The sequence below is a fragment of the Rattus norvegicus genome, chromosome 8, assembly GCF_021556685.1.
Source record: "Rattus norvegicus strain SHRSP/BbbUtx chromosome 8, alternate assembly SHRSP_T2T, whole genome shotgun sequence".
NCBI lineage: Eukaryota > Metazoa > Chordata > Mammalia > Rodentia > Muridae > Rattus > Rattus norvegicus.
In genome coordinates, this window is record NC_141541.1 from 37,388,050 (window position 1) to 37,415,137 (window position 27,088).

At 46.0% G+C, this 27,088-nt stretch overlaps 1 protein-coding gene and 2 long non-coding RNA genes across 9 annotated transcripts in view; 1 reads left to right on the plus strand and 2 right to left on the minus strand.

Moving 5' to 3' along the window:
* The window catches only part of Ets1 (ETS proto-oncogene 1, transcription factor), a 121,753-nt gene that overhangs the window by 48,355 nt on the left and 46,310 nt on the right, over window positions 1-27,088 (plus strand). For 2 of the 7 annotated variants that reach the window (XM_087560407.1, XM_087560409.1), the window contains exons 1-2: window positions 10,891-11,279; window positions 24,251-24,364. The exons of 3 other annotated variants lie outside the window; for them this stretch is intronic. Coding sequence is in view for 2 of the 4 variants with exons in the window: in XM_087560408.1 (XP_087416534.1) it covers window positions 11,198-11,279 (82 nt within the window). In the remaining 2 variants the exon portion in view is untranslated. 7 annotated transcript variants of the gene reach the window in all.
* Window positions 9,460-10,711, minus strand: LOC148004020 (uncharacterized). Its single transcript, XR_015627583.1, has 2 exons — window positions 10,551-10,711; window positions 9,460-9,690 (listed from the first exon to the last, which is right to left on the minus strand). It is a non-coding gene; the product is annotated as an uncharacterized LOC148004020 (long non-coding RNA).
* LOC102552230 (uncharacterized) lies at window positions 22,895-25,823 on the minus strand. The gene is made up of 3 exons (XR_015627582.1): window positions 25,615-25,823; window positions 23,949-24,062; window positions 22,895-23,137 (listed from the first exon to the last, which is right to left on the minus strand). It is a non-coding gene; the product is annotated as an uncharacterized LOC102552230 (long non-coding RNA).

Consider the following 27,088-nt stretch of genomic DNA (forward strand, 5'->3'; position numbering starts at 1 on the left):
TTCCCAGAAGGCTGCGCTTGTCTTTTACATAGGTCCAAGGCCACCCTGTAGAAAGGGACAGCTACCCAAGATTCCTTGATTGCGTCTGCCTTTGGCTGTCAACGTTTTTCACCAAATGCTTCACTCCATTGACTGAGATGTAGGTTGAGGCTCCCCAAAGACCATACTGTACTAGAAACATCTGCCTTCCTGAATAAGTTATTTTTGAAAGAATGTCAGTTTGGTCTATGCTGTCAAGCTGGGAGTGACGAGGGTGAGCTATGAGGGAAATGGGGACATGAATGGATTCCTTGGTATTGATAAGGGTGGCTTTTCAAGGGCTGTGGCTAATTGGTGATGTGGGGGTGGGGCTTCAGAGAATTAGAAGATTGGATTGTCTATCTCTAGGTTCCCTGCAGAAGTTTCTGGCTGAGAGAAGCTAATCAGGAGACCTGCATGGGGAGAGAGGCGTGTTATTTAATTAGCTTTACAATGGGCTGACTTGAAGGCACGTGGTGGGTTTAATAGAGGGAGATAGATGTCCTTTTTTGCTCAGCTAATTGTTGGGAAAGAGCAGGGTCTTTGTTGAAGCCCAGCATGAGAGCTCTGATCTCTTGCAGCCTGGGGCTGCCCCTACTTATAATTTTAGACAGAGCTATTCACGGCTGCCCTGCAGTGAAAAGCAGAACAAGAAGTGTATTGTGTGTGCAGGATCAGTGCCCAAACCTCCCCAAAGTCACTGGAAAGAAAAAGAAGAGAAAGAAAAGGCGAGCCAGAGGACCCAGCCATGTGGCCTTTTGGAGTGTTTCTCCATCATTCATTTGCTGTGGCTTTGGAAAGGGCAAAGCTACACTTTTACCAACTGGGAGCTAAGGTGGTGTGAGTTAACCAAACACCCTTAGAAATACCAATTAACTCTGCTTTCCCAACAATAAGACCCTGGTCTTGCCAAGCTAGAGTAGGCAAATGAGGTGATGTTGTTGAGCCCCATACCGCCAGCCTTGTTGGCAGGGCACCAGGCAATGGTAATGCCAGAATGCAAATCATGTAGCTGAAGCCCCCTAAATAGAAAATCTGTGTTGCTGCCTGGGGCGGGGTGGGGGTGACTTGGGGTAGTGGCAGTTCACAATAGCAGCCTAAAGAGTAGAGTATAGTAGCCTTTGCTAGGATCCTTGGTGGCAACTAGCCCACACAGGTGGCCATCCCCAACAAGTAAAATGTCATCGTATATCCAGATGGCAAAACCAGGCTTTCAGGGGTGCTACATAGATCTATAATTCTGTCACTGTCCTGGGCTATAAATGAGTTTTGATACATTCCCACATTAACAGGAAGTAGAATAAATGCTGAGGCCAGCTCCTTTAAGAAGATATGATTTTCTCCAAGTTGTACAAAATTATCACATGGCTATCACATCTTCCACTGAAGACAAGAAGACCTGGTTTTGTAAGGAGCCCTGAGGGTATGAACATGTCCTTGCTGTTAATTGGTAGTACAGCTGTGAGTATGTGAGCTAGTTCTCAGCCACGTCTTACATCTACAAGGGAACGGTATCAAGGATTTGACCGATTTATTTGCTTAACATTGTCTTTGCTCCTGTGTCTGATGGTAAGAGGCACAGACCAAGAGGAATGCCAGGGTCTGATCTGTTTGTGATGTGATGATTTGGATTAACGTTTTTGAAAAATTTGTGCTCACTAAATCAAAAGTCACAATTCTGGTATGGGTGGAGCTGAATGGGGCAAGACAGGGTCTCCTATAGCCCAAGCAATCCTCAAACTTTGCCAAGTAACCAACTGTCTTAGTTTCTTTTCCTGTTTGTGTGTAAAAGGCAACTTAAGGCTGAAAGGGGTTTGCTTTTGCTCAGAGTTCAAGGTGCAGTCTATCATGATGGGCAAGTCAAGGCAACTGGATGTTGAATCAGCCCATCACTGCACATGCAGGGAGTGAAGATTGCTCCTGGCCGCTAAGCCCCCTTTGCTCAGCTCCCTTCCTCCACCCACACAGTCCATGAACCAAGTCAGGGAATGGCAACACCCGCAGTGGGTAGATCTTCCCTACCCCGATTAATGAAATCAAGATAATATCTTAGAGGCATACCCAGAGGTCTATTTTCCAGGCCATTCCAGATTCTGTCAAATTGACAATTAACATTAACCTTCACACTAAAGATGGTTTTGAGCCCCACACCGCAGCCCCAGTCCTCCAAGCTCCATCACTCATGTGCTAGGACTGCAGGTTTATGCTACTACTCTAGCACCAATTCCAAGTTGTAAAGGTGGTAACAACAGCTGAGAGCTATTGGCTACTCATCCTGTCAGACACAATATGAATAGTGCACTGGACACAAATTGTATCATACTTAACTCTGAACTCAGTGCTTTCCTCCTCTCCATTGACGGGGTAAGAAATTGAAGCTTCTTGAGGCCAGAAGATAAGTGGCCAGAAGTGACAGAGGTCACAGCCATGCTCTTGCTTGTCACTTACTACTCCGCCTCTTTGTCTGCTGGGTGCCTTGGAGGCTAATAGTTTGTTCCACACCGTGAGGACACCGAAGTTATGCTTGGCAAAAAGCTTGAGTGTTCTGAGTGTGTGAAACCTGGGCCATCTTTTGGAAGTGTGTCCTTACCTCTACAACCGAGTTCAGTTCAACTTAAAAGAGTTCTCCGAGGAAGAAAGCATTATTAACTCTAAAACATAGGCATCTACATGAGTGCTGGGTCCTTTCTGAATGAGGAATAGCTGTTGCCAGCCATTTGGTCTCTCTCAGTATTGTGGACTTCCTGAAAGAAATGTGTCTACAGTCTATAGTCTTTCTCTCTCTCTCTCTCTCTCTCTCTCTCTCTCTCTCTCCATATACATATATATATACATATACATACACACATATACATATACATACACACATATATACATATACATACACACATATATACATATACATACACAATATATACATATACATACACACACATATATACATATACATACACACATATATACATATACATACATACATATATACATATACACACACATATATATACATATGCATACACACATATATACATATAATATACACACATATACATACACATACACACATATATACACACACATATATACATATACATACACATACACATATACACACACACACACACACACACACATATTCAACATTATTTAGAATTCCTGGAAAGGATTCTCTCCTGGGAACCTGCCACATTAGAGCTGGCTGCCTTTTGTTCTTTCCTACCAGTCAGCTGCCTGCTCCCCACCCAGCTCCTCCCTCTCCCAATGGGTCCCTTGGGGTGCTTCCCACCCAAGGCCCCTTTGTGAAGAACTCTTTCAGGCTGGTTTCCCAATCTGGGAGAACATGTGTTTCAGATCCCTGATGAAAAGCATTTCCACTAGGAATGAGCTTCTTGATGGTTTCTTCTTTCTTTCTACCTCTCTTCTCCTTATCACTCTAAGCCCAAAGCTCTTGAACACATGTGACCTCATAAGCTTGACATGCAGGACATCCTTGCATGACATACACATGGGCTTTGCTTCTCTTCTCTTTACTGTCTCCAAGGAAAAAGGAGTTTGAGTGTGTGGGAGCCAATCCCCAGAGTTGAGCAGAGCTGTATATCAATGACTGCTTTCCACCTCATTCTGATTCCATGCTGAAACGGAGGCTTGGTGTGGAGGAAGCCAGTGGTTGCCTGCATTTCCCTTAAGCTGGACTTTGCAACTCTGAGCTTTCATGACAGAGTAGCCATCATGAAGTGCGATCTTAGCAAAGTGAGGCTGGTTCCCATTTGTCAGTTTTACAGGGGTGCCATATTTGAAGGTACTCGGGATATTTTAAAAAAGCAATATGAGTAGTTATTCTGATATACTGATACACCAGACACACTGAAGCTATTTTTTCAGATTGATTTCTCTGCATATTCATGGAAGTAAGATTCTACACACACACACACACACACACACACACACACACACACCATCTAGATTTGAAGTGGCACGTGTGTTCCAGTTCCTCTGTTATCAGTGTTAATTACGATAACACTGGTATTCCTATTAATTCATTATGAAACTGTCCTGGGACTCAGGGAAAGGCGCTTAATGTAAGCAAGATATCTGTGGATGATTGCAGGAATGTACTCAAAATGTGTTTACTGGTTAGTACCAAGTTCCCAGTATGAATCATTTTTCAGTTTTTCTGTACTGGAAAGAGAAATGAAAACTAACGTGTGTTCATCCATGATTCCCATCAAGAGCCGTGGATTTCTTGGTTTCCATGGCTGAGGATTAGCCAAATTTTCTGTCCGTCCATCTTGATTATCTACTCACAGAGAGACAAATAGATGCAGTGACTATGATTCCCTCTCCATAAGAGGGTAGCCACATCTCCATGCCTCTGCTTGCTTTTAGGCATTGGTAGCTCAGTGACTTTACCTGTCTTTCCCCTTCCCACCCTGCTTCACATCCCTATTAATGTCCCATCCATACCTTCATTCCTCCATGTTGGGGATACCTTTATAGCAGATGGATAACGTTTGATGCAGACCTCTGCGTGAACAGCGCTTCCCCTTTTTTTCCTAAAGACTCGCAAACTTGAAACTATTGCATGCATTTTCTTCATCTTGCAAGTAGTATGCATATATGTACGTACGTACGTATGTATGTATGTATGTATGTATGTATGTATGTATGTATGTATGTATATATCTGCTATACTTCTGCTCTTTACAGTGGTGTGTGAAATGGAGAGTCGGTTTGAGAGAGTCCCAAGGTAGCTTCTGAGCGGGTCTGAGACCTAAGCAGCACACTGTGTAGAAAGTCCAGACTGACAAGAAAACACTTAGCTTGCCCTGCGGTGAGCCAAAGTCCATTCTCCACAGTCAACCACAGGCATGACAACGGGGATGAAAAGAGATCAAGAGAATATAGTGACCTTGCCAGCATTTTAAATATTCCGGGGATGGGAGGATGCGCAGAATAAGTAGAATTAATTTGAACAAAATTCGATAAGGTTCATTTTGGTTAAAAAGAGTTGCTTAGCTCTTTAATATAAATTTTGGACAACCTTGTCTGAGTTTTAGGCAAAAGAAAACTAGCAAATTAGTTTTATTTTTTTTTCTGTAAGGGTTCATATTTGAGATGTCAGGAAGTTGCCTGCTTATTGATGACATATAATTATTTATTGAGCTCCATGACAAAGGGTGTTATGAAAATGGAGGAGAAAGACATGCGTATTTCAGCACATACCTCGTAGGCACCTGAGGTGCCGGACAGAAAAGAGTTGTCCTGTAGGGGGGAGATAAAGTTTCTAAGGAGGAAATTCCTTCCTGCAGCAAATGTCCATGTGAGGAAAGAAACCCCGAGAAATACCCTGTACATTTGAGTGCGACATGCCCTGTCATCTTCTGCGACAGCCTAAGGACTACCCTGACCCCTAAGATTCTACCCCGAATCCTCTGTGGCTCTTTCAGTATGAGGCTTTCTCTCATAGCTCCCTTACTTAGGTCCGTGGTTGTTGGCTTCGTGGAAGTCCTGGATTCATTAGCAGGTGCTAATTTCATCCTGGGTTCTTGGGAACTCAAGAAAACTCAGAAAATCTAGGAGATAAGCCCACAGTGACACTGCTACCCCTTGGACTCCGCTCAACCTCTCCATTGTTGCCAGAGAAGACCCCTTCTATTCCTTTAGCACCTCCCACCTTCTGCCAGGGCTGTTCCTTCTACAACTATCTGCTTTTTTGCTTGACCTCCAACTCCCCAAAAGGAATGAATATATAAAATCCCTCACTACATCCCTGCCTCTTCATCTCCATGTAAGTCTTTTGAGTGCTGACTTGGCATTTAAAAATTAAAGTGGGTGGAGGTTGGGGGTGGGGTGGGGGGGAGACAGCACGATGAAATTATTTGAGGGTAAAATTCAAGCCATACCTACTGGAAAATCTGTTCTGAAGTTCGGCATTGTCTTTATTACCTAAAAGAAAAATCTGGGTAAGATCAGGGCTAAGATCTGCTGGGATGAAACCCCCCGAAGCCCTAGGTTTAGGATGGAATCCTGCTGCCCTAGGGTAAAAGCCTGTTGTGAGGGGCTTCTGCCTTGTTGTTCAAGAACCCAGTTCTCCTGCCATCTGTGCCAGTGCGCTCATCCCTCCATCCACGAACCCAGCATAGAAGAACTTAAATTGAGATCCACACAATAAGATCTCTCACTTGCAGGGCAGTCTATAATCTACATTCTCCCGTCCCAGAAAACGATGGTAGTCCTGAAAAGATGTTCAGTGAGATCAAGGAAACGTGCTGACCCTGGGTGTGAAGAAGGCTCCGGAGAGCTGCCGTTTTGATCGGCAGCTCCTCTTCTTTCTCTGTCTGTGCCAAGTCTGATTTGCTGTGAGAAGAATACGTGATGTCTAAACTGATGGATTTTTTTTTTTTAATGTCGCTTGGTCTGTGGATTAGGCCAATCCATCCCACATTGTTGGGGCTGCAGATGCAGTTGAATGGCTCATAATTATAGCCTAAGAAACTGCAGACAGCAGTGGAGTCAAGCCAGACCCCCTTTCTCCTTACAGCCCATGCCAAGCTGTCTCCCACAGGGAACGAGGGTGGTTAGTCTGCAGTGTACTTGCCCAGGACGGCACAGAACAGAACCTTGCTGGGTTTTTCGAAGCTGCCTGGTCACCTACCTGTTCTGATGCAGGTGGGATTGGGCTCTGTGTGTGTGTGGCAAAGATAAACTCGATTATCTCCTTTGGTGACTAGGAGGGCTGTACGTGGACATCGCTACCAGACCCCCATCTCTGTGAACCATGTTGTGATGAGGGTCTGAGGTTTTGGCTCCAGTAGGTTCTAGAACAATACCCTCTCTCTCACTTGCAGGACGAATACAAACCCACAGTTTTTATTCCTCAGCCCGTGCTGGAATTTCTCGAGCAAGGCTATGGCTGGGGTAATTCTCTATTCAAGACACATGGAAGGGTGCTGGGTTTTAAAATTCAGTGCGATAGCTGTCTTACTCTCCCAGGTGACAATCCCATTAACTGAGGATCTAATCTACTCCACAGAGATGTCCAGAAAGAAAGCCTTAAAGTGATCTCTCCCATATTCTCTTGAATTCTGGATCCTAAAGACAATCATAATCCTTAGCTGTTAATTGGACACATTCCTACACTAGACATTCTGCTAAAACTGTGTATGCGTTGCCTCACTTAACCATGCTGATCATCTTGAAACATGGGTTTTGCCTGCTTCAAACACGGGGAACCCGGTTTCAGGATTAAGTGATTTACCAGTCATAATTTAGCAGATTAAGTTGGTTAAGTAAAAAATTCAATTCTTACTTCTGAACCCATACTCCTCACTGTCTCCATTATTACAGAGCTTTCTGGGCCAAATAGACCTTCAAGTCCTCCCACCCTCCTCCCTTTCTCCCCAACTTCAGCTCTCTTACGGCCCATTGTGTATTGTTCTCTTCGAACAATAGCTAATGAGTCTATTACATGCTAGGAAGATCCAGGGGGTGGCTTTATTCCCTGGAGCAGAGATGAGGTTGTGACACCAAAAAGGTTAAATGGCTTTGGGGTGGTCACAGAGCCAGCCTTCAGTCATCAACACCACCTTCTGAGCGCCTGGCTTTCTGGCTCAGCTTCTAAACTGACCCTAAGGCCGTTTGGAATTACAGTTTAAGTAATAGTTATTTTAATTTCCCTCCTATCTCCGATTTTCAATTTTATTTCTGCTCGGTGCCGATAGATAGATACTGAGGCCCTGGGTATTTTTCTTACCCCTGTGCTTTTGCACTAAACTTAACAGATAGAAACTTCTTGGTATAGAGTTCAGGTTTTGAAGTGTTTTTCAGAGTATGATAGGGACTGTAGGTTTTTTTCTCACACCGAAAGGGGACCACAAGTGCAGCTTAAACAGGTTGTTAACTGAGAGCTTGAGAGCTTTTCGTTTTTTTTTTTTTTTTTTGATCTTACATTTGTACCAGTAAGTTAACATCTGTGAGTCACGAGCTTGCTTGGCATCAGTCGTTAGTGGTCTGAGTGTTTTTGTGCCTACCGTCGATAAGGCCTATTTTTAAAGGTTTGAAATGCAGAGAATTCTAGAATTTCTGAAGAGGACGCTTGGGTCTTCCATGATCCTCTGAAATTATGTGTAGTTTTATACACTTGATGAGTTCCGAGCAGGACTGAGGGAAGAACAAAGGGAGATTATTATTTTTTGTAATGTGTTCCTGGTGGTGAAGGAAATCCCTGTATGAAGGTGGTTCTTGTCCTGATGCCATTCGTGCCTTTCGGGACTCGAGATCCGTGTTCTGCAAGGTCTCCCAACCCATGATCAGATATAATTAACTAGAGCCTAAGGACTACTAAAAAGATACAAATCTGTTTTCTCCCAGTTGAAAGCAAACTCTCTCCCTCCCCGCCCCCACTGCCAAGCGCCTTAAAAACTGTCAATCTTGAAATGGTGTGCTCAGGTATATGAAAGGCAAAACTTTCTGGCTGGTAGGTAAGGTGGTGAACCATCTATGAAAGGAAGTGGTGGGGACAGGAGTTCTAGTTTACCATAAGGAACAAAGGGGACCACAGATACACAAAGGGCGGCTCTCACTGCAGAGTTACTGACACCTCTTAGGTCACTGTCCCTTACAGGCTATATACCAGTAGAAGCCCAGAGCAACCAGTAAGCTGATAGTGCTTCACTCAACAAATAGTTATTGCACGTCTGGAATGCCCTGTGCTTGGGGCAAAGCATATAATCTTTTTTGATAGGTTAAAAAAACATAGTAACGTTTTTAAACTCTGCAAGAATGTCTGGGGAAATCCACTTGTGTTTTTAAAGTGAATGCAAAATCCACTTGTCAAATGTATAGGTAAAAAACGTAGTAACGGTTTTTAAACTCTGCAAGAATGCCTGGGGGAAGTCCACTTGTGTTATAAAGAGAATGCAAATTCTACTTGTCAAACATTAACTAAGTGAGCGACAGACAGTCCTGATCGGAGGATTGGTGTCCTCAAAATGTATACATATCTTAATCGGATCTCTCTTAGTGCTTCTCATCCTACGGGGAGTTTCAACCAGATCCTGCTGCACACATGGGACCTCAGGTGTTTCGAATATTTGCCATCAGAATTGTCCCAATCACATCCTCTGATTTGGACATTAGAACATTTTGAGCTTCTGCACTCCAGGACACGGTTAGGAACAGGAAGACCAACATTTGATGGTCATCGTGGAAGCATGACAATGAACACGTTCACTCATTGCTGCCAGGGTAGAAAATGCTGGATTGTGGTGGGCTTCTTTTAGTGTCCCACATGCTTGCATGTCAATGGTCGTGGAACTAAGCACTAGTTTAGTGGAGAAAGAGGCCGAGGGGAGGGGGGTGAGGGAGGAGGAAATCTGAGGAAACCGCTTTTGCAAACAGTTGAAAACTCTCCAGCGTTTTCATGAGACTACAACATCAAAATGAAAATTCCCCAAAGAGACTGTTTAGTTTGTCCAATTCTACAGACATGATAATAAGGCGGGATCAGTCCAAAATTCTTTTCCTTGCTGCTTATTTGGGCGTGTGAACGTACAGTTCATTCATCAGCTGGTTCCTTAAGCTTTTCCCAGGCTCTGAAGTGTCTGTTCTTGTCATTTGGAGGTCAGCATTGTTTTCTCATACCTTGCAGAAACACAGCTGGACAGCAACAGTCTGTTCTTTCAAAAAACCAAACCAAAACAAAACAAGGATTATCACATACACATATTTTCCTCTGGTCACCCAAGAAGGGTGGAGATGGGAGATGTGACCAAGACCCAGAGATTGACACTCTATTGCTGTCCCCACCCCACCCGCCTGATTTGTTTTGGGAATCCCGTACACTGCTAAGGCTCCAAGGGGCAAAACATGCTTAGCTAAAAGTCAGCAGGTGTGAATAAGTTTACTGGAGCAGAAGTTACAGTTGCAGGCAAGTGGTAGCAGTTCAACACATGCTTAGAAATCAGGAAACAGTACTAAGAATAGCTTTCCCTGAGGTCTCTCAGGACGATTTATTACGTTGTCTTTTATTCAAAGGTAGATGTCAATACCTTGCTGGCTTCAGCTACACTTACGGTACCATGCCTTGGAAGATTTGTTCATTTATACCAACTATCTCGATGTATAATGGCTATCAGCGGCAAATTATCTATCGGTTATTCTCACTCATCTTGATATATATATATATATATATATATATATATATATATATATATATATATATAAACAGAATAATTAAAACACAGTTACAAGTTCTGGATTCCCTTGGCTAATCCAGGAGCTTTGGAACTTTGAGTCTTTGGGATCTTCAATAGGCATGGTTCTGAGCTAGTGAAGCCGATTGAGGTTTCTGTTCAGCAATGCTGTCCTTGCCTTGCCCATCCATTCCACGGGTGGGATTCTGAGTCACGTCTAGGCTGGAATCCTCGCAGGACCCCCCCGCTGTGGAAGCCCCCCCCGCACGCGCCCCTCGTTGCGCACCCACGCCTCATGTCCTGTGTGTCAAGCTTTGTGAATGAATGATGTACACGCACTTGGAAAACTATGCTGCTACTGGAGCGGGGCCGCAGCGGGTGACCAAGCCTCTAAGAATGCGTGCAGAATCAGACGGACTTTCCCGAGACTCTGCACGCCAGCGACCCGCTCGCCAGCCATTCTCCGGAGCGGTGGGCCGAGGCTCTGGCCCGGCGCGCGCAGAGTAGCTGGAGCGGCGCCGCCCCGCCAGGCTCGCCCGCCCTTCCTTTCGCTTTTGGAACGCGGGTGATGATTGGCTGCAGGCGCTAGGCCCCGCCCCGCCGCCCCATCCCCGCCGCCCGGTCGAGTGGGCAGGGCAGGCGCTGGGATCCTGGGCCTGGGCTCGGTGAGGAACGCCCTAAAGCGGAGGCGAGCCTCACTGCGCCAGCGCCGGCCAGCCGAGAGAGTGAGCGAGCGCCCGGGACAGAGGAGCGAGCGGGCGAGGCGCGGGCGAGGCTGGGACCCAAGCGCGCTCTCTGCTCCGCCAAGTGCCAACTTCGCGCGGACTGGCTGGGCGCGCACCTTTCTGCCGGGCGATCAGCGGGAATTTGAGATTTTAGGGCTGCGCTCTGTCCCCTTCCCCTGAGTTCAAAATCCCTATTAAAAAGCAAAACAACAGTTACAGCAAACTTGCTCTCATCCCGCCGGCCCCCTCAACTCCGGCACCATGAAGGCGGCCGTCGATCTCAAGCCGACTCTCACCATCATCAAGACAGAAAAAGTGGATTTGGAGCTTTTCCCATCCCCGGGTGAGTGGCGACAGTGAGGCCCCCACCCCAGCTCCGTGTCCCCTCTGGCCTGCGCTGCTCTCTCAGGAGCCCGGGATGTCTAGACCAGGAGACTGTTGGTGGCCTGAGACCCTTGGGTTTTTTGGGGGTGGTGGTGGTGGTCTATTTATTTTTACAGCTGCGTTTTTTGTGACTAATGGGAAAAAGCTTATAGAATTTCCAGTGCCCCAATTCCGGTGTTTCAATTTTCCCACATAAGCGAGAACCTTCTGGTAGTATTCCTTAATGTTAGCAAGGGGGCCTGACACTGCCTCTCAGGTCACCCCCATGCCCCTCCCAACTGTGTCTCCCCAGTACTGGAGCTTGATGGGAGGGTCCTGTGGAGTGCTGAAAGGGTATTTGGCTAGCTGCCTGGCCTTCCAGCACTTGTATCCTGAGCTCCCCTGTCATAAGTCCCTTAGAGTCTCACCCCTCTTTTCTAGGTTGAGGAGGAGGTAGTGGGAGGAGAAATAAAATGAATCTGTTTAAACTTTGGGAAAGTCTGATTCCTTCCCCGTTCAGTTTGGCTTCCCATACCAAAGGTCCTCGAAGAAGAAAAGCATCCACCAACCAGATGTGACTTAGTGTCTTTGGTTCATGGTTTCATTTAGCAGGCTTAAAGGATTTGAAGAGGAGAGGGAGAGAAAAGACATCGAATTTTGTCTTAGAAGGGAATTTTAGTGTTCCACAGATGGAGTCAACTCTTCAGGATTCCTGAAGCTAGCAGGGCGTCAGGGAGTGTGCCTACTTTTAGAAAGGAAACTGGTCTCAAGGAAAGGTGACTTGGGAGGTGAAAGGATGTAGAGAGATACAGGGAGAAGGGGATACGTTTTGGAAAATAATCAGCTGTCAAAGACACAGACCTCTGTTGGGTCTGATTAGCCGTAAGGGTTGCTGCTGTCCCTGATCCTTGCCTCTGCCAGGAAGAACTGCATATTTAACCTGTTCTTTATACTTTACATACAAGCCAAGATGAGGTGTTGACATTCTGATGTACTTCAAAGTGTTAATAGAGGCATTTGGGTCCCATCCCTTCCAGAGACTCTCCTGATATTCAAGGGCAGGATTGCTCTGTACAAAAACTGGGCTTGTCACAGTGTGGTGGCAGTCAGAGCCAGGCTGAGCTGGGGGTCTCTCCTAGAGCTGTGCAGATGTCTCAGGCACCCAGGGCTACAGATAGAAATGGTGCCGCGAAGGTTGTTTTGGGGTGTTCGAGGGAGCCAGGAGTTCTCTGTGTTACGATGGATTGAAACCACATACAGCAGAAGGGAAGGGCTAGCTCACAGGGAAGGGATATGAACTCAGCTAATAGGCCCTTTCCGTAAGAATGGCTTGTTTATACGCGCTGTGCATGTTTATGGGGAAGAGACAGATTTGGGATCTGGGAAACATCATGTGTATTCTGTCAGTTCACATACCTACAGTGGACCTTTCAGGCTGGCAGCGAGTGAGAGCGAGCCCCTGGCCGCACGTGTTTTAGATCACACCAAATAGCCGAAGCGTGTGTTTTGGTAATTTAATATCAAGTATGTGGGATTTGAAAGCATTTGATTCCATTACTTCAGTTATTGATGAAAAAAAAAAAAAAAAACGAACTGTGTCTGAGGAACTTCATTGAGCTGCTCCACCAGTAAGATAGAGCTAGGCAGGCCTCTGCTGCAGTCCATTTTCACTATTTGAAGTGACTTTACAGTGGCTTTAAAAAAAAAAAAGTCAAAAAGGTGTTCAAGGAATGCAAGTTGGAAGTGAACCTGGGGGCTACGTAGTGTATTCAAGATATAGTGAAATCCATTCTCAAAATTAAAAGGAGGAAAGTTTCCAAGCCACCGAACTTCATGGCAACAAAGCAACAAAATTTCATTTGGTCCAAGAAATTGTCTTCTGCCATTCAGGATGACACACACACACACACACACACACACACACACACACACATATATATATATAATATAGTATTAATCTATATATAATATATATCATCTATATATATCTGATACTTTCTTAGACAAAATAAACAGCAACGATTTATTATTATAACTTTTTTAAAGCATTTTTTTCCTGGACTGTAGTTGCATTGATGCAAATATTGCACCCATACCCCAGATGATATGCTAGAGGCACACGGAAAAGTTAAAGACACTTAGGCAAAATTTTGCAAGGAGCCAGTGGCTGCAGGAAGATGAATCCGTTTCTGACTCGTCAGGGACATGCAGTGAGTGATACTGCAAGTTACCTTTGTCGGCTCAGCAAGGAAACTTCCATGGAGACTTAGAATTTTTTTCCGTGCAGAGATGGAGGAAACCCTAGCCAGGACTGGTATCTTTTGCTAACAGAAAGAAGGCTATTAAGTAGATGTCAAGTAGACCTTTACCTGGCCCATCAGGTTATATAGGACATCTGTGTCAAAGGTTGACTGTTCGCAGCATGGGGTCGTGTGCACAACTGGGACCTGAAGTGTTTATCATCATGGCTTTTCTTTGTAGTGCTCCATTTCTCACGAGTGGAGACAACTTGTGTCGTGTGGTGATGTTACCTCAGAGGTTAAACCAGAACTTCCTTTCTGTTCCCTCCCCAGATTCCTAGAATCAAAGAAATGAAGTGGGAAGTCTGAGGGTCCAAACTGGAGACAGGACACCTGGAATATTTGTTGGCCTCTCTGTAGCTAGGACTTGACCAAGAACCATTACTCACTCTGGTTTTTATTTTGCAGTCTGACCTTTTTGACAACATCAAGTGCAAATTAATATACACTCTAGGATGACATGGGCATTCAGTTTCCCTTGCAGGTGCGAGGTAGGGCACACCGCTCCACTGCACACTTCTCTTGGGTCTCATAAAGATTTAAACCAAGGGCAGCCTTGACTTCTTCCTGGTTCCTTCCTGGTATGGAGGCTTCTGAGTAGGAGCTGAGGCTACGAAGGCAGAGTGCGCAAGCAAATGCCACTTCTTCATTACTTTCCTTCCCATTCTCCTTTCCTTTACGGTGAGGAGAAGACATTGGCCATGGGAGAATGGGAGTTTTCATCCTGACTCTTTGCCCGTTTATAAGACTAAAAGGACCAGCCCTGGCCCCCATCTTACTTTATAGAGAGTGTCCATCCCCTAGAGACCATGATTGTCCATAGAAATGGGAAGAAGCTTTGTCCTTTCTTAGTTTAGACGGTCTTTGTGTCGATACAGTCAAGAAGGAAGAGGGGAGGGCTGTTGGCTGCCCCTTTGCCTATGACTGTGTTTCTAGATCCCTTGTTACCACACTCTGTTAGTGACTAAATAGCCCAGTGGTTTAGACAGGGTCTGTGGAGCCAGCTTGTGTGGGTGTGAATCTGTAGTCAGTGGCTGTGTGACTTTGGGCAGACTCCATAATCACCCTGTGCTCCAGCTCCTGCATGTGTGAAGGGATAGAGGTGAAACCGGAAGATGTGGAAAATCTTAACTCATTGCTGGACCCGGTAATGAGGGGTCTGTTGAGCAGTTAACGAAGAAACAAGTCGGCAGAAACCTTGAACAGCATAGAACCTTTAGGGGACCTTGGAAGGGTGGTAGGGAATCTGATGGCTGGTTTATAGATGTCCCCCAAGTCTACTACTTGGGAAGGAAAGAACAAGGGAGAAAAAGACCCGTCCCGAAATCCCACACCGGGGCGGGGGGGCTTTATTCTTAGCTCTAGATAACAAATCCGGGGAGCAGTTTACTCGCAGAGTGTCTGGACGTCTGACTGTCACTCTGCAAGGTCTAGAGGCTGGTGTAATCCTTTGGGTGATAGAACCTGTCATTGATACCTCAAGAGTAGGGAATATACCAAGTCCAAGGACAATGGGAACATTTGCCTAACTAAAGGAAAAGTAGAGGCTTTCTTGCTGGCTTGAGAAATGTGTCTTGTCCAGTCACTATGAAGTTTTTTACATTTTATTTATTTATTTGGTTGGCAGAGCTTACATTCCTGGCATTTTTGGTTGGTTTGTGTTGCTAGTCCCCCCCCCCACCCCCTCTTAAAGAGGCCAGACCACCCTGTAGGAACATCTTCTCTCTCTAGGAGACAAAGCAGCCGTGGTCAACCTCCCCAAGGCTAGCTCGCTCTGGGCCCTACCACAGTTTCTGCAAAAGCAAGAGCCCGGCTAGCAGCAGCCAGGATTTTCCAGGAAAGAACATCCCTGTTTCACAGCACAGTGGCTAATTCCATTGGCAAAGGCGACAACTTAATTACAGACAGAATGAGAACTGTCGCTGTGACAGTGGCGTCCCAGGGGCTTGTCCGTGGTGGACTCCTGTTACCTAACTGTCGTAGGGAGTTTCTGAAGTGTCTATCGAGTTTGCTTTGTATGTCTACGATGCTCTCATACTGGCGCACACTTGATTTTCTCACTCTGTAGGAAATATCATTCATTCCATTTTCCCTCACTTTTTTTTTGGATGGAGAACGGGATAGTCATAAGAGCACGCACCTCTTCTAAGTCCACGCTTTAGCAACTTAAGATGCCGGCGAGGCGAGGCAGGCGTGTGGTACCTGAAGTAAAAGTGTTGCATTATTTTCAGCCACTCTGGAAACTAAACCACAGTCTGCAGAAGAAGGCTATGCTGCCTGCCCGGCACTTAGGAAGTTCAGGGAATACAGGGCTTCTCTGTGCCATACTCTGAGCTGAACTGTCATCCAAGCACCCTGAATAGCTTGGCGAAAGGTTGTCCCCAGGCGTGGCCGTCCGGATGTGTATTCTTTAGAGGAAGCTTAAAGGTTCCGGTCAGCCCAACCTCAGATGGTGAAGGATGAACCAGGGTTCTTGTGCTTCTCTGACTTTCAGGGGTTCTAGGCTTGGTCTCTGGTGGGACCGTCAAGACCCAGAGCCTCGAGCTTCTACCCACGCTATCTCCATTGGCACTGGGGCTGCCATGGATCCACAGTTTCAAGCTTGGATGATAAAAGATATCAACTGGCAAACCAAAGGCTTAATTTTCTGCTATATAAGAAGGCTCTGGATAACTTCCTTTGTGACACACACACACACACACACACACACACACACACACACACACACACACACACACACTAACTTCTATCTTTGCCCCTAAAATTTATTTATTTTGATTGCAGTTACTGAGTGAGGGCATGTAGAACAGTTATAGGGAAAGTAGGATATGAGCCTCAACACATGGCTAATGGAGAAACAGACTCTGCTCCCTTATCCACGGTCAGTATCGATTCTTTTACCATTACATCATGGGGGTGTTTCTGTAGGTCCTTAGCATCCTTACAGCCATCATAAAGAGGAACTTGTGTATGAACAGACAGATGCCTGCTGTATTTATTAGCTCCATAATGATGCACTATGTCCATTTCTCTGCTCGGGTGGAAGCCGGGGTAGCATTTGCCTCAGCGTTTGCAGAGTTTTAGATCTGCCTTCTGTTTGTAGCTGTTAAACTGTGCTTCCCTCAGGGTTAGAAAGGTCAGCGCTGTCCCCAGATCTCTCATCCCCACTCCTCATATCCTGTAGCTACCTTTTATCTCTTAAGGGTTGAGGATATCCCTTTATAAAACTTCAGTATTTCCCAGATTGCACCAATAAACTGTTTTAACTTGACCACACGGTGGAAGTCTGGGTTAGCTCTTCTTGCAACTGACTCGCCTGTGGTCCTTCTGTAGGGAGAAGGAATCGGTATCTAGTACAGGGTTGTAGAAGACCTGATTTCAAGTGCAGAGACCTATGACACAGTCACCATAATGCAGTCCGAGCCTAAGGTATTTGTTGTGACCATCTTGATCATCTGGATCAAGGTTCTTTCCGGTCGCTCCTGCCTGTGCTCAGTCCTGCCACTTGTACCCTGGGTGTGCTTGGTTCCCCCCTTTTAACTGTTCATATACTATTCCCACAGTGTCTCTTTTCTTGACCTTTCTGTTCTGTTTCATGGAGGTGTAAAATAATTGGCCTACACAATGTTGTCACAGGTAATCTTTAGGCAGTTGGATTTGAGATTGTGGAACAGTATAGACAGGACTTAACCACCCAAACAGGACTCTCTCAGAGGTGTGTGTATTAGTAATAATCATACAAGAATAATAAAACTTAAAGTAGGACTCTCCTAGCAGAAGAAGGTCTCTGAAATCCGGTGCCAAGTGTAGACCAGAATGTTCTCCAGAATGTTCTCTGCCAAATGCCCATTTAAAGGGTTTGATTATCCAATAAGGAAACAGCAGATTAAGAGTCTCCTGTTTTCCCTCTATTGTGAAAAGTAATTCTTTTAATTTTGTCTTCAACACAAAGCTTAATGTTTCTTAGCACTCAAGACACCACCTAATACACATTGAGTGCTTGAAACTTCCTAGTAGCCACAGGTAGCTCTGGTAAGCCATGAAGTATGTTCTGCAGAGTTCTTCTGCAGGGGAACTGTATACATTTTGCATGTAGAGAGAGAGAGAAAAGAGCAGGGGGAGTATTATGTGAGTGAGAACAATGAACTTTTGAGCTGGGGGCAGGGAGTATTATTACAGTAGTCAAGATAGAACTTTGTTTTGTTTTAGTGTTTAATCAAAGATGAGTTTTTTATAATGTTGAGATTTTAAAAAATGCAAAAGAAAATCATGTGTGTGTGTGTGTGTGTGTGTGTGTGTGTGTGTGTGTGTGTGTGTGTGTGTGTGTGGTGTTGTTAAAGTGGATGAAAAGAAAACAGTACTGCACCAGCCCTCATCTGTGCAGGAAGGAGGAATGGTAGGTTCAATTGCAACACCCCTTTGGCTACAAAATAAAAAAAAATAAAAAGGAAGGAGGACAGGAAGAATACAAAAGAAGTAATAAAAGAATGAAAGATTAAAAGGAACTTAAGTGGTATTTTGTAGGCATTTAAAAACATCCTCCTCTGGACCAAGCATTGTACTGGACCAGGACTTCTCGTCTCAGGTGGCCTGGTAGTCTTGGGGCCTGTTCTTGCTCTTTGTGATGCCATTTTCAAACACGGTAAACTCCTCACGCATCTGTGGTTGGTCAGGAGAACCCAGATGTTGTTTTTCCCATGCCAGATATGAGGCTGTGCATGGTTCCAGGCTTTCAGTGTTTTCTGTGCCTGATGAGTGTTCTTTTTCAGTAGTTTTGGATAGAATGCTTTTCTGGGCCAGCCTTCTGAAGATCACAGGCCACTTAGAGGCATTTGAAGGAGCCATAAGAGGAGGGGGAGTGGATTTACTTTTAATATAGAACAACACGAGAACTCTACAAGTTTGGAATAAAGAAAAGAGTTGAAGGAAAAAGTATCGTTCACAGAGAGTGAAGAGAATTGTTAGATGCCAGGATTTAAGAGACACAGGGAGTCTCAGGAAGACCTTTGTGTTTCAGACTAGGGAGGTGGGGCTGGAGAGATGGGCAGTGTTCTGACCACATACTGCTCTTGTAGGGACCTGAATTCCAGGTACCCAGCACCCATATCTGTGGCTCACAGCTGACTGCACCTCTGTCTCTAGGAGGACCCAGTACCTCTGGCCTCAGTAGAATCCTCCAGTCCCATGGACACTCTCATCACAAACACATAATTTAAAATAATAAAACTTCGAAACTTAAAAAAAAAATAAGAGCATGGTGGTTTCAAGGACAGAACAATGTCACTGAGCAGGCGTCTGGGACGGCTGAGCTTTTTTTTTTTCTTCTTGCATTACTTTCCCTCCCACTCATAACTGTTAGTTGCTAAAACCTCTGTATCAGTTTATCAGAATAGGCGTTAAACCTCAAAGAACATGACAGAATCAATCAGGTGCATATTTTTTAAGGTAAGAAGTGGAAAATAACTTACTCAGGCACTTAAGTTTGTAGATGATTTTTTTCTCGATTATTTATTTGCTTTCATTCTCTTTGCATTCTGATCACAGCCTTCCCCCCTCCTTACAAATCCTTCCTCCCTTCCTTCCCCCCCTCCACCTTGGGCACCCCCCCAACCCTGGGACATCTCATCTCAACAAGACTAGGCACATCTTCTCCCACTGAGGCCCAGCCAGGCAACCAGGCAGGGGAAGGGGCTCTAACACGACGGAGAAGAGTCAGAGACAGCCTATGTTTTGCTTGTTGGGGGACCCATGGGGAGACCAAGCTGCACATTTACTACAAATGTGCAGGGGGCTTGGTTTAGCCCCTATATATGCTCCCTGGTTGCTGGCGATCCCACGAATGAATTTTTTTAAGGCTTTAGGGGCTCCCTCTATGTGCCGGGGCCTTGTACCTGTTTCTAAAGTAATGATTTACGTGTGTCAGTGGAACTCACGCTTTCCTAAGATAATTCATTGGCATTCATACTCAAAATAAAAAAATGTATGATGGATCTGATTTTAAATTATACTCTTCAAAATTTGTTACAGAGAGTTTACAGTGCAGAAACCTCCTGTGTGACTGATTTGTATACTGAGTCCTACTTTTCTTGATATTTTTGCCCAACCTTTATATTAATTCTCTACATTGTGCATAGGTTGTATTACATACACCATCCAGATACTACTAATGCACAGAATTTCATAGAGAATGATCAGGACTGACTAGAGGGACCTATCATAAGAGTAGAATTAAGTATTATGTATGAAATATAAGGTTTACTTTGTAGGCTTAATACCAGAGAGGGCTTGGGGAGGGACACACACACACACACACACACACACACACACACACACACACACACAGAGAGAAAGACAGGGGCGGGTAGGGAGAGAGAGAAACAGAGAGAGAGAGAGAGAGAGAGAGAGAGAGAGAGAGAGAGACAGAGACAGAGAGAGACAGAGAGAGAGAGAGACAGAGACAGAGAGAGACAGAGAGAGAGAGACAGAGACAGAGACAGAGAGACAGAGACAGAGACAACTTTCTGACTGTCAGGAGGATTCTAGCCATATCAGTGTACCTGCTTGTATGACTTTGGGAAAAATAATTCATTTATTTCGAATCTCACTCTCTTAATTGGTCAAATAACTTACCTAGAAATGATGACCTAAGGCGTCTGTTAACACTGATGCTTTGTGACTTCGGGCAACAGTAAAGGCTGGTAAAGAACATAGACTGCTATTTAAGAAGGGGACAGAACCATAATTTGACTCAGTCACTGGGAAATTTTAGGTCCCTCTGCAAAGGGCAGCTTACAGAAAGGTATTGGGAATTGTGCAAAGTGGTCACAGGGATCACATGTAATAGGCTCCACTGTTAGCAAGTGCCTGGCCCGCAACACGCACTTGTCTGTGATCACTGCTGCATATGTCGTCTCAGGGTAATGTTGGGCCAGGAGTCATGCCTTCCAGTATACAACAACTTCCTTTTCTGCATAAGTGTTGGCCACAGGGCCAGCTGAAGGCAGCTCCAGGGAGGGGTCCGAATTGGAGGAAGAGATCTGTAGGTTAGGAGGCTGGTAGGCAGGGCAACTAACCCAGCTGTGCCCTCACAGCTGCCCATGTGGTCTGAGTGATGACTTATTTCATGGAAGCTGCTCCTTCTTGTCGCTCTGTTCTGTTGAGAAACAGTCCCCTCCTGCAGCAGGAATGTACTGCGCTGTGAGGCACCTCAGTACCTCTTCCTGACAAGCCTGGTGAGTCAAGGTCCTCACTGCCTGTTTGCACAGAGGGAAGGGCCCATGCCTGCTTGTGGGGCTGTTCACAGATGCTTCCTGGGCAGCAACAGGCTGACCCCTCTGTGGGAATGGCCTGCCTGGTGGAGTTAGGGGAGCAGACAAGATGCCACCTGCTTTGGCTTCCCAGCTATCCCGGAAGCTCTAACTGTGCGCTGGTGTGTCAACAGCGACCCTCTCGCTTCCCAAAGGCTGCCTTTGTGGCTGGCTGTGGCGTCACCCACGCACACTTGTTATCCGTGATCTCATTTTATTGATGTTATTTCTGCGTTTTGAGAAAGATCTGTCACAGTTACCCCTTCTTTGGGAACAAGGGCCTAGGTGCAGCAGCATGTTGATTCGTAAGGAAGCAAGGAAGACTGCCATTGGGTTCCTACCAGAGGGCTGATCTAATTCCTACCTATCTTTATATGTTGGTGCCATGGTTTGTCTCCCCCCCCCCCCCCCCCCCCCCCCTCTCTCTCTCTCTCTCTCTCTCTCTCTCTCTGTGTGTGTGTGTGTGTGTGTGTGTATACATGTACATATGTGTATATATATATCTCCCAGTCTTTGAAGTGCTTAGATGTTGGATTTGGAGGGACGCTGAGGTCCGCTGTGCGTATTAAGCAGTCTGCCTAAACACTGCCTCATAATCTGGTAATGTGTTAGTTGGGCACGAGGCTTTGCCCACCAGAGATCCCACTGATCTCGTGAGTTGCCTGTATTTTTGTGGGCAAGGGGAGTATACAGAAGGGATGCCAAGTTGTTCTCTCAGTGCTACAAGCAAAGAGATGCTAGAACGGCACGCAGCTGGAGTGTGGCAGATGTCCTGATGGCTCGCTCCGTTTAGACACTCCAGCTTAAATATTTCTCTCGTGTGATGGGCGGCTCCACAAGAGCCATACATAACCACCAGCATGAGAGTGAAACGTCAACGAGGCGGCCACCCCCTTTTGGTTGCTGCAAGTCCCCTTCCTCTACATGTTCCCATATCCATCGTCAGTGATCCTGCATAATTGCTAACTGGAGAGCTTTGAACAGGTTGCTCAGACCTTTCCATGTCGGATCTAGGAAAGTGGCAGAGATGCCCAAGATACCAGGAGCAAAAAGAAAAGTGGCTTGTTCCCTAGGGCACTGGGCACTGGGCACTGGGCAGTGGGCACTGGGCACTGGGCACTGGGCACTTTTCTTCTGAGAGAGGTTGGCTTTGGACCTTAAGGTCTGTTGTTGTTGTTGTTTCTCTGTGTGTGATTTTTTATTTTGTCTTTTTATTCCTAAGAGAATTCCTCCCAGCCTGCTTTCCTATATTAAACTGAAATGGGCTTTGCTTGAGTCCTCTGTGCCTCAGTTTATGTCAAGCGAGATCCATTTTGATGAGCAGAGGGAAAGTCAGACAGCTGGAGGTGGCTTCTAAAAAACAAAACAGGAGAAAAATTGGAATATCACAGTACATTGTATATAAAAGAACTGTGCCCGAGAGGCATGCAAGAACTAATGACAGCCTAGTTGCGTGATGTGTTCTTTCCATGTAAAAGAGTCGTACCATTTAAATTGGGGTACCAGGTATAGGGGTGTGTGTGTGTGTGTGTGTGTGTGTGTGTGTGTGTGTGTGTTCACTCAGAACTAGTTAGATTGGACCGGATCCCTAATTATTCTTCCTAAGAAAAATCAACACCCTTGCCTCTCCTTGTTTTGTTCTTGCTGGAAGCAAGCCAGATGACAAACTGTTGGCCTGAGTATTCCCTTGGGCCTGCTGCTGTCTCCCTGCAAATGCATACAAATCCTAAGTGACCACCAGTGCCCTGGGTTTCCCTGGATGACTGAGCAGGGGGCGGTGAGGATGGGAAGCAGGGGGTGCTACAACAGGTTATAGCACAAGAAGAGTTTTAAGCTTGGATTTTTTTTTCGGGGGGGGGGGCGGGTCTGGGCACTCAGTTCTTGTCAGGAAAATTTTAGAACACATATAAAATAAATCCTACTGCATCCAGAAGGGGACTCTCGTCTTCAAACTAGGGTCATTGTCTGATTTAGAACCTCCCACTTACAAGTAGCTCAAGGCAGGCCTAAAGGGTCAGTCCTTGATCTTATCTTGCCCTGGCTTGAACAGTTCCTTTGCTGTGCACTGAGCTGGCTGACAGAGGTTGTCATCTTGTGTCCTTCTGCGGCCCGATGCGAGATTCGATTTGGGATACCTAGTCTGTTCTGACTCCAGGCCTCCAGATCCTTGTTACCTTTTCATAGTCTCTGTATTCTTCTTGAAGGAGTTTGCTCTGAGTCAGCGGTCATTCCTTGGGAGAGAGAGTAGGAGAGTTAATGAGTTCATGTTTAGAAAGTGCTCGAGACAAGTCACTGCTGATGCAGGGAGAGTTGTTTAATTAGTGGGAGATCGGATGCAGAGTCCTCATGCTCAATACGACGAACTCTCCAAGGTGAGTCACAGATATGTGACCAGGAAACATATCCTTGACTTCATGTAGACCAAGAGTTCCACCACACACCCCGTGTCTCCTGACAGAAATAAAACACTCTGCAAAATGGTTGGGTGTTCCTCCTGTGTTATAGACATAGCAGTAACCTGCGGCACAAAGGATGAGATAAAGTAGCGTTTGCAGATTACTGGGGATGTACCAGGTAATTCACAAGGACCTTTACAGAAGCACTCACATCCGTTGGTTGGCTAGCTCTGTGAGGTTAATGTTTCATCCCCATTTTCTTTTTCTCATATAAGAAACAGAATCTCAGAAAATTTCAAATAATTTGCTTAGGGCCATAGAGGTGCAAAGTCCCAAATCTTTATTTTGAGCATTGTCACAAAGCCCAGCCTACACAGAACACCCATTTGGAGAGAAACCCTGGCCACACTCTTAGGAGAAACCTTGATTCTTGGGATGCTATTCTCCGTGTCCTGTCGTATTTTCTTCTAAGATCCTCATTAATATTAATGTTAGGAAGAAAAAAAAACATTCAGTTGTATATAAATCTATACCATGGGTTTGGGTAATTCCTAGCATGTATTTTTCAAGTTCAAGATGGATGAATGAAAGCACACTAGCTAAACATGCATACAGAATTGGTGCTCCCCGTCCCCCCTCCACACACCTTGTTGTGGACTGGGAAACCGAGGAATGAAGAGAGAGCTCAACCATGCCTGAGAATTTTCCAGGGAGGGGACAGAAGTTTAGGCTTCGAGGCCACTTGATGCAGCAGGAATGTCTGTAGAAAAATAAACACACACGGAATGAATCAACATCTACACGCTGGACCCGCAGTTAACCTCCTTCAGCAGGAGGGGCAGTGGGAGGAGTCAGAGCTGGAGTCCTTCTCCCTCCTTCTTTTTAAAAAGTGATACTTTATTAGGGCCTCTCTGAGGGGATCCTGGTGACTGTTCTGTCCTTAAGCAGGATCTTCTGCATTGGATGGCCTGATGAAATGATGTAGAAGATTCAGAGCCTCCGACGGATTTTGGGTGCTTAATGAACAAAACGGAGGCAGAGCCTCAGCGAGATTGGGCCCTGGTGAGTTGTTGTGGCTTCAGGGAGCTCTGGTCAGCAGTCACAGCTTGCTGGCTTGCCTCACTCCTCAGTGAGTGAGCAGTGAGTAAAGATGAAGCCAGGCTCTGCTCTACACTGCCCTTGCTCCGTAGGGAAATAGTTCCAGTGTGTTTCCGACTCAGCCCAGTTCTAGTGAAGTAGTACGTGGGTTAGCAGAGGCCGGTGCAGGATATGCACTTGTCTCCTCCCACACAGGCTACTCACAGTGGAGTGCCCCTCAGTTCCTGCCCCAACAGAGTCTAAATGTGATTCATCTCCTTTAGTCACTAGTGCCGGCTTCTTAAGTTTTCGGGTGGATTTAGTTACGCCATTGGTTGCCTATCACGATCTTAGGTTACATAGCCATTCTCCCTTCCCATTTGGCAGATGAGAACTAATCAAAGAGAAGGGTTCATGTGTAGGGTTTCCAGTACCAAGTGATCTCTGCCTGTGGGTGAAGCGTACTCCTCAGAAGAGGCAGGCGAGATAGCCCTGGACTCAGTACTGCTTTGTTACTCACTAGTCCATCCGTCCTAAGGCAAATGATTTAGCTTCCCCAAGCCCTGCTTTTCTGATTTTACACGAAGACTTTAAGAAAGCACACCCAGGGCTGTGGCAAGAATTAGAGATCATTCCTCTAAAATACGTTTTCTCTCTCTCTCTCTCTCTCTCTCTCTCTCTCTCTCTCTCTCTCTCTCTCTCTCCCCCTCCCCCCTCTCTGTAGACCACACCACAGGGTCTCAGGAAATGGTGTCACCATTGTCTCGACCCACCGAATTCTTTACCAATCTTACTTTGCTGCTGACACCGTTCCTACTTCAGCGGTTGTTAAAACTGTGGTTGCTGTTAACCTGGTTACAGAAAATTTTCCACTTGACACCCCTTTAACCAAGTGCTGTAGAACGGCCCTGTGGCTGGCTATATTATTTTCCAGTCCCTCTCCTCAGACACTTACCTTATCTGACTTCAGGCGTTGGCAGAGTTTCTTAACTCCAGAGCCTTATTTTCAGACACCGTCCTTCCAACTGCAGCAAGGAGGCTTCTTAGAATGCCCCCCCCCACCCAGGCACTCATTTTGATCTGGAACTCTTCTCTTTGGGGAGGTGACCTAAGCCATGTGGCTTAAAGAGGAATACTACTACTAGAAACCTCAGTGGGGCGAGTAAATGTCCTTGTCACCTGCTGAGACAGGCAACACCAGAGGTGTGGGAGTGAAGGTTGGGAAGAGAACCCACCTGACACGAAGCAGCCTGCTACCCTTCTCCAGGGTTCTTCCTCCCGTTCCCAAACAGGTGCCTGTTGGACTGTCCCCGGCTCAGCCAGATTTTCCCTGAAAACCCATGGACCTCTGGCCTTCAGCAGTTGATTGCAGCAGAGGATTTTACAACCAGGATCTAGCAACTAGGAAAAGGGATCGTGTGTCTTTAAACGGCTAAGCCCGTGTGTGTAAATGTGCTTGCTAATCCAGTGACTAACTCAGTATACCATAAAGCAGCAATGAGCCTGCTGCCAAGACAGGGCTCATCCCAACTGGAGGGTGTGTAGGGCTCAGAGAATTACCTCTTTAGCATGTTCCCTCTGTCCTCTCTCTCCTCCACATTTCATCTCGTATGTTCCCCAGAACCGGAGCTCACTAGATTCCTGTCCCTCAGATCTCCACTCCTCTTTCCTCTCCTGCTCTCTACAATGCTTTATTCACTTATCCAGGGTGGGGGCCCTGTGCCATCTGAGTAAGGGCTAGGGAATCCATCAGTGTTGGGTTGGGACATTCCAGGGGACAGAACTCATTACCCCTTTCTGAAAAATCTCCCCAAATGACCCTGTTGTCAGTGTGTTGTGACGGGGCCTGCCTCAGTTCCCAGTCTGTGATGATGAGTTCTGTTAGCATCTGTCTTCCCAAGATCCTGTTGTATTTATCCCTCTTTCATTACATCCTAGGGGTTAGGAGAAAAACATTTAGCCAGTGGGCAGGGGCCAGAGTATAAGGTACACTTCTCTCTGAGGGTCTTTAAGTGAGGGCCTTGGGAAGCCTCTTCTGGGTGTGGTTAGGACCTAGGAAATTAGAGGGATCTGGGGCCTCTACATAAGTGTTCCCAGAAGCCAGTGACACCAGGTGTCTGTTCTGAACATGGACCTTGCCCAGCTTCTCCCACAGTGTCTCAGGGAGGCGCACACAGTCCAGCTGCCACCCAAAGCATTTCCGTGTGTCAGAGGTGGGTGTTGGAGGCCCCAGCCTCCCTCTGTCTTTCCTTCTCAGTAATTGGTTTCATATTCATCACCTTGGTCCCCTCCCATCCCAGGACATCTGTCTGCAGTCTCCTTCCTATTCCCCTTCCCGTAGAGTCTGGAATGCAGCCACATCGGTCTCACTGCAAAGTCTTGGCCGCTCTGGAGTTGGGAGCATGTATTACTTTTTGTATATTTAACAGTACAGGTTTGTCCCACTAGAGTGGGAGCCCCTACCAAATGGAGGGTCTCTGGCTGTCAGTCACCAAGGTCTTCCCATTGCTCTGTGAGTTAGTAGCTGGCTTATCTCTCTAGAGTTCATGCTGTAGGAGTTCAGTGGCTTTTAATGCATTGATAGAGTTGTGTGATCATCACAGACGCCTCATTTCAAAATGTTTTCAGTGTCCCCCAAAGAAGCTCTGTGCACACCCACAGCCTATAGTTGGTGTCGGTTGAACAAAGGCGTGCTGTCCAGTAAGGACA